Below are 13,736 nucleotides of genomic sequence, written 5' to 3' on the forward strand. Positions count from 1 at the left end.
CCCTCCAGGTGCTGCCCCAAGCACATGCTTGGTAGGCTGGTGCCTGGAGCCGGCCCTGGATAAGATCCAACCATTCAGTGCTTGTTTCCCGAGCCCAAAAGCGATGGTCTGCCCTATGCACTTGCTTTGTGAATGCCAAAAGCAATCTAAAGTTGCTCCTATCCATATCATGCAGAATGTCGGGCGCCTGCGAGTCTTCCTCAGTTAGGAACTTCATGGTTAACTGCACTGCCGTCTGCGAAGTCTTCATGACAGTTAACAGAGCATAGGAGAGCAGGGCGAGATCCATTCCTTCTCACAAAAATGCTAGGGTGCACAGCAAAGAAGGGCCATGCAAAAATGTTGTCAAAGAAAGCCGGAAGACCATGGAGTGCTGGGACAGAAAGCAATGCATCATGAGACATTTAGCCCTGTCCCAAGATGCGCCGCAATCTGCTCCGTTGTCCCACAACACCTAATGACAGAAGGTGTCGAGCTGGACTGTGGAATAGATACCCACAGTGCATTCCTCACACTGTCGATGATGGTGCCCCCACTGTGGATGTGATCTGCCGACAGAGGGAGCAAGTGTGAACATGAAATTGCGATTTTTATTATGTTGACTTTTGGGTGTCAACATCACTTTTGTCGAGACAAATTGTTAGTGTAGACATGGCCTTTGTCAGTATTTATAACTTCAGATACAAAAATGATACATGCATACAAATAGGATAATCATATTCAGCAAATCATAACCTTTTCAATGACACCTTATATGGCCCATCTTACATAAAATGCATCAAAATTATGCCATAATCATATCATAATAATATCACTGTGAAGAATATGGGGTGCAGTGTCACAGCCAGGACCTTAGTTTTACCTCTCATCAGAAAGATGCGACCTCCACCAGCAAAATGCTCCTACATCATGGTGACAGAGAGAGTACAGCGACAGAGAGAACAGTGAATAACCAATACCATTTCTGACAGCACCAAGCTCTTCATTAAGGTCTCCCTTGCAAGACTGATTATCTGCTCAGCTTGTGAGGTCTGGTAGGTTCGCAGCAAAAGCTGGTATGGATGCAGGCATATATCAACTAACCATTTTAGATAACACAATGATCTATAAAATATCAGCAGAAGCACTTCCATGTCTCTCTGCTTTTCAGGGAAATCGCTCTGGTCCTAAGAGTGGCAGACTCTCTTGCTTCAGTCTTATGAATAAGCAGTGAGAAACTTCCGAGAAGCACAGATACAGATGTCCAGCCATCAATATATAAAACTGTAGCACAACAAGACAGATGAAGGTAATAAAAGGGAAAGTCTCTGGATAGAATGCACACAATACATCCTCTCAATTCAGTCCAAAGCACAGACACATGCTGTTAATCTCTTGACAAGTATTACTGCAGCATAAAAGACATGAAACAGCAGTGACATTTCCAATTCAGTCTTGGGCTTGGTGTCACACACAGAAAATTCCAAGTAATAATCAACCCTTCCCCCATCTTGTATTCTGAGAATTTCCTGTTCCCTGAGTTTTTCTTTGGAAAGCTTACTCACATCTGTAGTTCATCAACCAGAGCTGGGAAACTAATAAAGACCAGATGCAGTGGGAGAGTGATCAGAGCCATAAGAATGTGCTCTCTTCTTTCATTTCAAGGGACACATGCTTATCCATGAAACACATTAATAAATCAGAGATGATCTGCCTCTGTGCTACAGACTGGCCCCAAGACTCAGACCATCTAAAGAGTGTATGGATTGTGTAATGACTTTAATCCCCCCCCCCCCCCCCGCATGTTACTGGGTACAAGTTTTACTACCCAATTATTGTTTCAATTTTTCTCTGACATACTTGATCCTTTCAGAAGCTATTTTTCAACAGTGCTGTGGTTATGACAAGTTCCTATTAAACTAATGTCATGACATTAATCCTTTTGCTGCTATATATATTTCAACAGCCACTTTATATGAAAGCCCAAATCAAATAGAATGCCAACCTGGAAGTTCTAGAGATGCATATTTGTTAAAATGTACCTCACCACAAAAATCTCTCTGAAATCAGGGAACACATCTCTCTGTAATACATGAGAACACAAAATTTTTGTTCTTACCACTAATTTCTTTGCCAGCAGAAAATTGACATTTTCCTTCACCTTGGGTCCCTGCATTGGGTCAAATAGGCTACTGAGCATTTTACTTTCAAAGACTTCATCGTGATCCTAAAGGGGGAGTCCCCTGCCAAGATCACTTGAAGTCTGGAGAACAGCTACACTCCATTTCAGTGGTACACACAAATCCAACAAAGGTTCTTCTCCTTATCCCTATCCTGCTCCCACCGAAGTCAACTGCAATCTCCTGTTGACTTCAGGTGCAGGATCATATCCTTAATTAACTAACATTTTTAGCTAGGACAGACAACTACCCCAGGCTGGATTTCAGCAATCTTCTGAAGCAGATTCTAGATCATTTTTAAACTGAGACGTTCTCTTTTGACTGGTAGGCAAGCAGAAGAACTTTCGTTGACTGGGAGTGGAGGCAGAGAAGCATCCTTCATGAAGGTGTGACAAAGCAGCTGTGAAAAGCAGTCAAGCTGTGTGATTCTTCTGTATCTAACTGTGATACAATGGAAATTATTCTTAAAATTGCAGCTGAATGAAGACTGGACATATCAAAGAGGACAGATTCTGCTTCCATTTGGGGAAGATGACCTCCCTGACAGCACTCCACATTACAGTGTATGAGAGTGGTTGCAGCAGACATTAATGACACGTGTACCAGTAAAATGTGAAAGTCTAAGGGTATGTCTACACTACAAAATTAGGTCGATTTTATAGAAGTCGATTTTTAGAAATCAATTTTATACAGTCGATTGCGTATGTCCACGCTAAGCGCATTAAATCGGCGGAATGCGTCCTCACTACCGTGGCTAGCATCGACTTACGGAGCGGTGCACTGTGGGTAGCTATCCCACAGTTCCCGCAGTCTCCACCGCCCATTGGAATTCTGGGTTAAGCTCCCAATGCCTGATGGAGCAAAAACATTGTCGCGGGTGGTTTTGGGTACATGTCATCAGTCGCCCCTCCCTCCATGAAAGCAATGGCAGACAATCGTTTCACGCCAGACTCTAGGGCGATTAGAAGAGCACAGCAAGGCATGCTGCGCATCAGAGAGGCTTTGAAAACCAGTTTCATGACTGGCCAGGCTTCGGTGTGAAAGTTGTGTTTGTTTCTCCTTGATGCAAACCCGCCCCCTTTGTTGATTTAAATTCCCTGTAAACCAACCACCCTCCCCCCTTCGAAATAAAGTAACTATTGTTTTGAAGCCATGCATTTTTTTTTTTTTTAATTAATAAAGAGAGATAATGGACAAGGTAGCCCAGGAGGGGTGGGGGAGGAGGGAAGGACAAGGCCACATTGCTTATTGTAGCCACACTAAAAATCAAACTGTTTGAATGACAGCCTTCTGTTGCTTGGGCCATCCTCTGGAGTGGAGTGGCTGGGTGCCCGGAGCCTCCCCACCACGTTCTTGGGCGTCTGGGTGAGGAGGCTATGGAACATGGGGAGGAGGATAGGCAGTTATACAGTGGATGCAGCGGGGGTCTGTGCTCTTGTTGGCTTTCCTGCAGCTCCAACAGACGCTTCATCATGTCCGTTTGCTCCCCCAACAGATGCTTCATCGTGTCCGTTTGCTCCCCCATTAGCCTCAGCATCGCGTCCCACCTCTGCTCTTCGCGCTCACTTAATTCTTTCCTGGCCTCTGCCTCTGAATACCTCCACATAGTAAGCTGTGCCCTATCAGTGAGGAAGAACTGCATGAGCTCGGAAAACATGTCATCACAAGTGCGTTTTTTTCACCTTCTAATCTGTGATAACCTCAGGGACAGAGATGATAGGGGGAGCGTAGAAACATTCTACGCTTCTGGGGGGACTGCATGGTCACCTATGTTGCTGAGTTCGCCATGCTGACCAAACAGGAAATGAAATTCAAAAGTTCCTGGGGCTTTTCCTATGTACCTAGCTAGTGCATCGGAGTTCAAAGTGCTGTCCAGAGCGGTCACAATGGAGCACTCTGGGATAGCTCCCGGAGGCCAATATCTTCAATTTGCGTCCGCACTACCCCAAATTCGACCCAGCAAAGTTGATTTTAGCACTACTCCCCTCACTGGGGAGGAGTACAGAAGTTGATTTTAAGAGCCCTAAATTTGACCTAATCCCATAGTGTAGACCAGGCCTAAGGAAAGTCAGTTTCATTTCTAAACTTGGGAACTAAAAACCCTGAATGAAGGCAATGATTATGCATTCAGTTTCTTTATACCATCTATTCAGGTTCTCATCGGTTCATAACTGTCTAAGTCAGCCAGTTGGGAATAGAGTGGATGTACAATTCTTGTGTTGAAGTGTTTACTATCAAGCTTACCACACCGTAAACAGTGTCTGGGCTTGCTTATACAAACGCTGTAAGACACTGAAGCCTCACCCTTTCCTTATACTCCACTCATTGCCTACGTGCTGCTTTTGGGGTGTTTTTATGAAAAGGAAAAGGATGGGATGAAGCAGGTGCTGTTTCCTAAGGAAAATTATGAACATCTACTGCTGTTTTTCAATTGTTAGTATTATGTGTTAGTGTTATGTGTTTGCCTGGAATTACAGTATTTTAAAATCACACCAAAAAATAAAGCAATGTTAGAATAACGTCAATGCTGTGGCTTTAACCCACAGCAGCAGGAAACTCTGATTGGAAGCTGAAATCCAATCTTAATTCTGACTCATATCTGATAGGGTATGCAAAATCGGCCACTGGACCAAGGATCCTTTTAGGGGCCTAAATCAGCTGCAGTATTTAGACATGACATGCTGAGACAGAGTGACCATTTCAACCTTAACGTTATGACTCCTCTGGATTTAATGCTGATCCTTAAGAGTGATATGTAAATCTTTAAAAAATTTTTTAAAAAGTACATTAGTATTACCTCCTGTTGTGCAATATTACGGCACAGTAGGTGAGTTTTAGCTGGAAGTGAAGTTAGTCACAAGCTTTATATTTTGTGCTTCTTACACCTCTCACTACTAGTATAATAGACTTGAAAAATGACACTTGTGGGTTTTTAAAAAAAGCTCTTTTTAGATTAACTCTGTACAGTAGGACTAAAATGCAACAAGAATCCTAATCCCATAATGCACTTTGAGCATGTGAATAGCCACACTCACTTCAGGGTCAAGACTCATGTTTAAAGTTACGCATGTGCTTAAGTGCTTTGCTAGCCTGGAGCCATAGGCACCAGCTTTACAGGAGAAAGCATATGAAAACAGTGCCAATTAAGATGTTTAAAGCTCTCTAAATTATTCCTAGAATAGTTTTTCTGTGACAGATACAGACTGTATGGTGGAGTGATGTACTAATGATCATACTGGCACATGTTTGGGATGACCTGCATAATTCACTCATGGCTCTGCAACTCTTGAAGAATACGTCCATCCCAAACTCATACAAATTAAATCCTTATGCCACACCATCATATATTTCATACTAGAATACATTAATGCAATAAAACTTTCATGTGTTGAGCTGTTGGTATAACAAGTTCTGCAACAGGCAATAGAAACAGTTCGCTCCTGGACTCAAACTGGACTCCCCACTCATCCACCCAACCCCTTTAGAGTGGGGGTTCCATGTTTGAAGATCTGCTGCAGTGTTCTGCCATTGTCCAAGATGCTTCCTATTTTAACCATAGTTTCAGTTTCTATATAATCTTTCTTATTTGTGGTTCTCATTGCTTCCCACTCTGAAAGGAACTGGCTGGAAGGATCAGGAAAGGGTCTGGCAGTTGGAACACACTTTCCACACACCTACAAGAACTCTAAAGGATCAAAATTCTTAGGAGCTAGGGGGGTTCCTGCATGGCCTTGCTCTGTGGAAGCATAAGAGCCACAAGGGCAAATCCTGTGTTTATGGAATCTTTCAAGGAGGAATATTGGTGTGCCAGCAACAGCCAGTTATTATTGCTATTATTTATACACAATCATAGGTGTTACATACCCTGAGCTACTTTGGTCTGCAAATGCCTATCAGAACTCAGTGTCTTTGCAATGTGAATGTACTTGTTTTGGGAATTTTACTGATTTACAGATTTGGATGTTGTGATTATGTGAACAGAACAATCAAAGCACTGACTGCCAAAACCAAATCTTTTAACAGGATTACACTCTATCTAAATAAATGTAAAAGGCAGGTAAGTAATATATTCTGACTGTCCCCAAATTAATAGGGAGGGGAATTCAGCACATTAGTAATTTAGGCTATGTCTACACTACAGCTTATGTTGGTATAATTTATGTTGCTCAGGGGGATGAATAAATAAAGCTCTCTCCCATCAGCTTAAATTAGAGAGCTTGCAGTGGCTCTGAAAATAAGATTAATATACTAACTTACATCTTCATATTGCTTTCTGTTCAGAAGGATCCAAAAATGCTGTATAAACTCGAAGTGATATGCAAACTATAAATGGATCATTTAACTCACCTCTGAACTTAAATTATCTCTGGGTTGAACACAACAGCTGTTTAACTGCAGACAGGAACACCACACAACAATTTATGACAGGAAGTGAGGAAATCTTATCTAATTGAAATGCCATGATTAGTGCAAGTTATTAATGTGCTGAATTGCTCCTCATACTGTTATTTGGGGCACATTAGTTGAGCGGTGTGGTGAAACTTACAGTGCTACTGCACTATCCAATCTATGGTTAAATACATATAAATGTATGTCTCCCATCACCACGGTATCTGAATGCCTCGCACTCATTTATGAATGTATTCCCATAACCCCTGTGAAGTCAGCTAGTATTATCATTCCTGTTCTGCAGATGGGGAACTGATGCACCACGAGATTAAGTGATTTGACCAAGGTCATACAGGAAACTTGAGGCAGAGCTGAGAACTGAACGCAGATCTTGAGTCACAATCTAGTGCCTTAACTTCAAGATCGTCACCTCTCCTTGGGGACACGCCAAAGTCTAGCACCTTTAATGAGCAATGTACAGTTTTTTAAAACTGTTTTTAATTTAGAAGAGTGATGGGATGTTCTGAAACTAAATAATTTGTGTGAAGAAGAGAAGAAGTGGAGGGATTTAAAATGGTTGGACTGGTTGTTTTCAGCTATTTATAATTAAATGCATTGCTAATATGAGACATGGCTGACAGAGGGCACATTATATACATTCAAATTATAAACTCCTGAAAATAGGAGTCTATAAAAACCTGGCTGATCACTTTGGGTATGTCTACACTGCAATGAAAGGCCCATGGCATGGCTGCAGCTGGCCTGGGTCAGCTTACACAGGCTTGGGGGGATGGGGAGAGGCTTGGGCTGTGGGGCTACAAATTGCAGTGTAGCTGTTCGGGCCAGGGCTGAAGCTGGGGCTCTAAGACCCTGCAAGGAGGGAGTCTCCGAGCCTAAACACTGACATTGCAAATTTTGGCCCCACAGCATGAGCCCACAAGCCCAACTTAATTGCAGGCTCTGAGACTCAGTGCCACAATTTTTTTATTGCAGTGTAGACATACCGTTTCAATCTGATAGACCATGCTTTTTAAAATGTCAGTGGACTCCACTATCAAAGTCAGCCATGAACACACTGCTAACACCTTTAGCTCATTCTTTTTAATCAATCAAGCATTTTTAAGTACCTGTAGCTTGAACTGATAAGCCTTATTTCCTTCTTTCTTAGATATTTATAGGCCCTCAATCACTGTGTATTTAAGGGACAAGTATTTCTATCCTTTCTCAGTAAAAGAAGCTTAGAGAATAATGTAGAAGAGTTGTCTGTGAGGGAACATTCAGCAGTTAGTTCTAACTTCTTGTGCCAACAGTGATCTGAGATGCAGTGCCTGAGGGAGGGGTAACATAAAGCCTTATCTCCTTGGTAATGTTGCATTGGCTTTAATTTAGCTTGGTTTTTAAACCAGTTTAGTTAAGCTGCTGCAAACCACTGTGTGGACACTTATTTTGGTTTAGCTTTAACCCTATTTCCAATTCATCTAAGTTAAACCAAAAAAAGCTGCTCAAACTAAAATAAGAACTTTCACTCAGTGTTTGCACTGGTTTAACTAAATCAGTTTAAATTCATACCTGAGGACTTGTCTATAAGAGAAAGTCGTACTTTCTTCTTCACAAGTTTATTTATTAAACTGTTCTGGAATGATGACAAATTCCTTATCTCTGAACTCAGACCCTGCTAGTTTTATACTATTCTTTCATGGATACGAGACCATTGTGATCACCTAGTCTGACTTCCTATATAACACAGGCACTAGGACTTCCCTGAATTAATTCATTTGAACTAGGGCATACATTTTAGAAAAACATCAAATTTTGGTTTTAAAATTCCCAGTGATGGAGAATCTACCATAACCTTTGGTAAATTGTTCCAATGGTTAATTACCCTTACTTTTAGAAACTGGCACCTTATTTCTAGCCTAAATTTATCTAGCTTCAACTACTAGTCATTGGATCATGTCATACCTTTATCAGCTAGACCATGGGTGGGCAAACTTTTTGGCCCGAGGGCCACATCTGAATATGGAAATTGTATGGTGAGCAATGAATGCTCACAAAATTGGGGATTGGGATGGGGGAGAGGGTGAGAGTCTGGCTGAGGATGCGGGCTCCAGGGTGAGGCTGGGAACTGCGGGGGAGGCACTTGGGGCGGGAGCAGTGTGCAGAGCCCCCTGGCTGCCCCTACGCATAGGAGCCGGAGAAGGGACATGCCGCTGCTTCCAGGAGCCACGCGGAGTGGGGCAAGCCCCAGACCCTGCTCCCCGACGGGAGCTTGAGGGCCGGACTAAAACATCTGGAGGGCCAGATGCGGCCCCCCAGGCCATAGTTTGCCCACCCCTGTGCTAGACTGAAGAGCCCTCTATTATCAAATTTCTGTTCCTCATGTAGGTACTTCTAGACAGTGGTCAAAACATCCTTGAACCTTTTCATTTATAAGATAAATAGATTGAGCTCCTTCCTCACATCTTTCTCTATATGTTTCCCAATAATTAATAAATTCTTATGGCTATTCTCTGAATTCTCTCCAATTTTTCTCTCCACTCTGAAACCTCCAATTTTTTGACATCCTTCTTGAAATGTGGACACCAGAACTAGACACGATATTTCAGTAGCAGTCACACCAGTGCCAAATACAGAAATAATAACAACCTCCCTACTTCTACTCAACATCCCTGTTTATAAATCCAAAGATTACAATAGCCTCTTTAGCTACAGCATTACACTGGAAGCTCACATTCAGCAGATTATCCTCCAAGTCTTTTCAGAATCACTGCTTCCAAGTACTGAGTCCCCCAGCCTCAAAATATGGCCTGCATTCTTGGTTCCAAGATGTAGGACTTTACATTTGGCTGTACTGAAACACATATTGTTTGCTTGCACCCAACTTATCAAGTTATCCAGATTGCTTAGTATCAATGACCTATCCTCTTCCTTATTTACCACTGCACCAATTTTTGTGTTATCTGCCAACCTGTTCAGTAATGATTTTTGTTTTTTTCCAGGTTATTGATAAAAAATGTTAAATAGCATAGGGTAAAGAACTTATTGCTGTGGGATCCCACTAGAAACATACCCAACTCAATTATGATTCTGTTTGCAATTGCGTTTTAAGACCTGCCAACCAGTTTTTAATCCATTTAATTCAGATAGCTCTCCTCAATGCTCATATAGTCCCAAGGCTAGTGCACACACTTTGCTTGCTGTGCTGCAGTTAGTTCTACATTTGTATGTGCTACATTTGTATGTGCAGTGCTGTCACAACACTAAGGCTATGTCAACACTAGAGGCCTTACAGCAGCATAGCTGTACCGATGCAGCTGCACTGCTGTAAGATTTCTCTTGTCGCCACTCTATGCCAACGGGAGAGCTTTCTCCCATCGACATAATTAAACTACCCCCCAATGAGCAGCAGTAGCTATGTCAGTGGGAGAAGCGTTCCTGCCGAAACAGAGTTGTGCACACTACCACTTATGCTGGAGAAATTTATGTCACTCAGGGATGTGTTTTTTCAGACCCCTGAGCAACATACGTTTTGCTGACATAAGTGGCAGTGTAGACATGGCCATAACTTCCACAGAGTGAAGTGAGCTGTTTTCACAGTCTGAAGGGGGTTCGCCAGATTTCCCAGCAGAGCTGCAGAGCCACAAGGGGGCAAAGCAAGTCAGGACTGGGGTGTCAGTCCTGCACAGGCAGAATGCATTAGAGCAGTGGTTCTCAACCTGTTCCATACTGCAACATCCCATTCCAGAACCACCTCAGAACACCCCTCCTATCTGTCCATGATCTCCCTCTCTTCCACAACAGGGCAAGGGCTGAGTGGCTCTAACCCAACACTCTTTGAGACCCCAGGTGAAGAACCCTGCCTTAGAGTCCTTTTACTCATCTGCTGCATCTCCCCTTAGAATTCCATACAGGAACAAGGGCAACATTTGAGCCATAATATTTTCATGCTATGCAACTATCACAGCTACACTGCATACATTTTGCATGTACAATTCTGATACAGTCTGCTTTCAATATAGAACATTAAGAAAGCCCTCAGTGCTCCCCTGCATTTGCCTCTGTAGAGTTGACATTGTGGTTGAATTTATGGGTTTGTTTTTTGTTTGGGGTGGTGCTCACTGATTTGTTTCTTGTGATCCCTTCAGATGCACAAATTGATCCAAATCCCTTCTGTCCCGCAGCACATGCTTCCCTGGCTGACTGGTTGATTGGTTACTATTCTTTCTGTGAGGGAAAGAAAAGGAGAAGGGGGGGGGGACACTGGAAGGAGGTGAGAGAAGAAGGGGGGACTAGGATTTTAGAAGTCTCCATAACGTTTTCCTTTCAGGAAACACATCCTGGTAACGTTTGACTGTGGTGGCAGTGGCTCTGTTTGTTGCAGTCGGCTACGCCCTGAGGCTCACCAAAAACAGCCACAAAAACAACCATTTCCTTTCTGTTGAGAGACAGAGGGGGAGGGAAAAAACCCACTTCCTCACAGCAGAGTTTCTCCTCTCCAGTCTCTTTCACTTGCTGCTCTGACAGTGTAAGAGGAACTGGAGAGGAGCAGATTCCTCTGTATACTCCAAACTTCCAGAGCACCTTTGGGATGAAGGCATTCACTTCAAATTTGGCTTGGATTTTAGAATGAAGTTTCCTTCTGTTTGTGGGATGTTCTGAGTTTTGTGGCTGAAAAGGCTTTCAGAGGTGCTGCTTCATGACTCTTATGTGAGTCTCTTTCTCCTCTTGCAGCTGCATTCTGAAGAGCTGAGGCATTGTGTCTGCAAGCATTTCAGTCTGTTTTCCCAGGAACAACTCAGGTTTTCCCAATTCAAGACTGGATACTCTCTGGCTTTGCCTTGTCCCACAAGGAATGGACCTCCCTGTTCTTCAGTTCATTACCAGACTGGCTTTGCTCATCCAGGTGCAGGAAGGTGGATAAGGCACAGCTTGGAAGGACAGAGACCTGCAAGCTCTTCTTTGTGCTTGTATTTTATGGAATTCTTCTACCTACCTGACTGTGTTCTTATCTGCTTGGTCAGAAACACCTTAGGAGTTGACTTTGAGAATGAACGGTGATGTTCTCTAGCCCCCCATAACATCATACTGCAGCTGCCTCCTATATCAAGTCCTACTTCAATGTGCTGCAGCTCATCAGGACCTTGGATCTTCTGCAAATAGAGACTGGCAGCAGTCAACAGTCAGATATGACTGTCCAGAAACTGGTAGCCACAGCTGTGTTGGTAGCCCTGGTCTCACTTATTCTGAACAATGCAGCTGCCTTTACTCCCAATTGGGTATACCAGACCCTGGAGGATGGGCGTAAGCGCAGTGTGGGGCTGTGGAAGATGTGCTGGCTGGCAGAGAAGGGAAGAGGAGGTGCAGGCACGGGCACCAGACATGGGCAAGGGGAGGAGCGAGAGTGTGAATCCCTGGGCTGGGGTTCAGAGTCAGCCGGGTTCCAGGAATCTCGTAGCACTGTCAAACGTAAGTCCCATGTTTTGTCTTCTGTGCTTACTTTGGATTATGATTTCTATAGCACCACTGGTGTGCATGGCACTTTTTCCATCAAAGTCCCTGCCGGAGCTTACAGTCTAATGGACTGAAACTGAGAGGTGCTGAGCACCTGCTGAAGTCAATGGGAGTTGTGGGGTTCTCAGCTCAACTCAAGATCAGGCCCCAAATAAACAAGAATGAGGCCAGTTATAAACAAGTCAATAGAAAGTGATGGGCTCTAGAATAAGTATAACATATCTCACTATCTAGCTTATATGAGACTAGGGAAAAAGGCTAGCAAAATGTGCACTAGAAATAATACATCTGGGAACCACAAGTCTAGACCCTTGAGACATCTCCAGTAGCTTCTCTAGTGCTTCTCCCTATGCCATACCTACTCAACTATAAGACTCTGCTGCAAGCTCAACCCTTCCTTCTAAAGACAGCAAAACCTTGACCAGGTAGTGGTGGTGGGTTTTGTTGTTGTTGTTGTTGTTTTTAAGTATTTAACTAGTAAGAATTCAAAAAGAAATATGCAAAGTCTCCAGACACAGACAATGAATAATACCGGTTTCCATCCTCACTTGTTTTCTGCTGAGGAGAGAAAAAAAGGTCATAAGATCCTGGGTAGATTAAAAAATATAAAATGGAGAAGAGTCACGGCGAAGGAAATATTTATTGTTCTTGATGGAAAAACAGACAGTTAATACTCTGCAAGTGGAACATCCAAATCACTAAATACCACATTTTTGTAAATTCATAGATGGATTGAATATGTATGGGTTAAACTGTGGTGGGAGCTATTTAAAAGTTTTGGCTAAGACAGAATTTATAAGCCAACTTGCAGAACAGTAACAACATTATTTGAATAATCAAGACTGCAGGTCATTAATCATATTTACAACAATAAGGGCTGGATCCTTCTCTCCCTTAAGACATGAAAGTAGGATAGGGCTCAATCAGCAACATACAACTCTGCTACAATTGCTACAGCTAAGCTGCTGACAGAACTTCACTGCAAACTTCTGTTTTCAGCAGTTCATTTATCTGTGAGTACTGGGTCTGGAATAAAATTTGATAAACATTCAGAACAGGAGTGCTTTGGGTCTGTTCATTTTTTAATACAAATTAAACAGTAATTTAATTGCATCCTTTAGTGACAGAAATGAAAAGTGTGAACAGCTGTAAAATTGGTATCACATCCCCTACCTCATAGGATTGTCCACAGGCTTTGTTAATGTTTGATTCATGTTTGTTGAAGTGATTTAAGGTCCTTGAAGGTGTAATTAAGTATAAAGTACTGTTATTACTAAAAGAAGAAAATTAGATGCAGGTGATTTCAGATGAGTTTTTTAATGTTTTAAAATGCATATAGAGTTAATTTTTTAAAATTAAGTTTTGGAGGCATCTAGTCCAGAATGTGGACTGTTGCATTGGCCTTCCAGGCTTTTTGAGAATTAAAATAAGAAAATGAAGAAGGACTTTTGTTTGTCTTGCAGAACAATGCTTTCCTGTGTACAGACACTTTTTTTTTCTTCAAAAAAATATTCATACTTTTTTAGCACATGTGCCAAGTGTGAGCCTGTACAGACATCACCCAGAAATGGAAACCTCCTGAGTTGTTAAAAAGCCCGAGACCTGATTTTTTTTTACATTCTGATCCTTAATGATGTCATAGAACCAGGGCCAGCTCTGGCTTTTTTGCCGCCCCAG

At 42.5% G+C, this 13,736-nt stretch overlaps 2 protein-coding genes across 2 annotated transcripts in view; one reads left to right on the forward strand and one right to left on the reverse strand.

Moving 5' to 3' along the window:
• Positions 1–13,736, reverse strand: part of IFT140 (intraflagellar transport 140) — a 230,836-nt gene that overhangs the window by 26,375 nt on the left and 190,725 nt on the right. The gene's annotated exons all lie outside the window — the stretch shown is intronic.
• Positions 10,831–13,736, forward strand: part of TMEM204 (transmembrane protein 204) — a 34,136-nt gene continuing 31,230 nt past the window's right edge. Inside the window, exon 1 of the mRNA XM_024219012.1 lies at positions 10,831–12,014. Coding sequence (XP_024074780.1) covers positions 11,735–12,014 — 280 coding nt within the window. The 5' untranslated portion in view covers positions 10,831–11,734. The remainder of the gene's footprint in view (positions 12,015–13,736) is intronic.

This window comes from Terrapene carolina, unplaced genomic scaffold, assembly GCF_002925995.2.
Source record: "Terrapene carolina triunguis isolate 2854851 unplaced genomic scaffold, T_m_triunguis-2.0 Scaffold67, whole genome shotgun sequence".
Classification (NCBI taxonomy): Eukaryota; Metazoa; Chordata; order Testudines; family Emydidae; genus Terrapene; species Terrapene triunguis.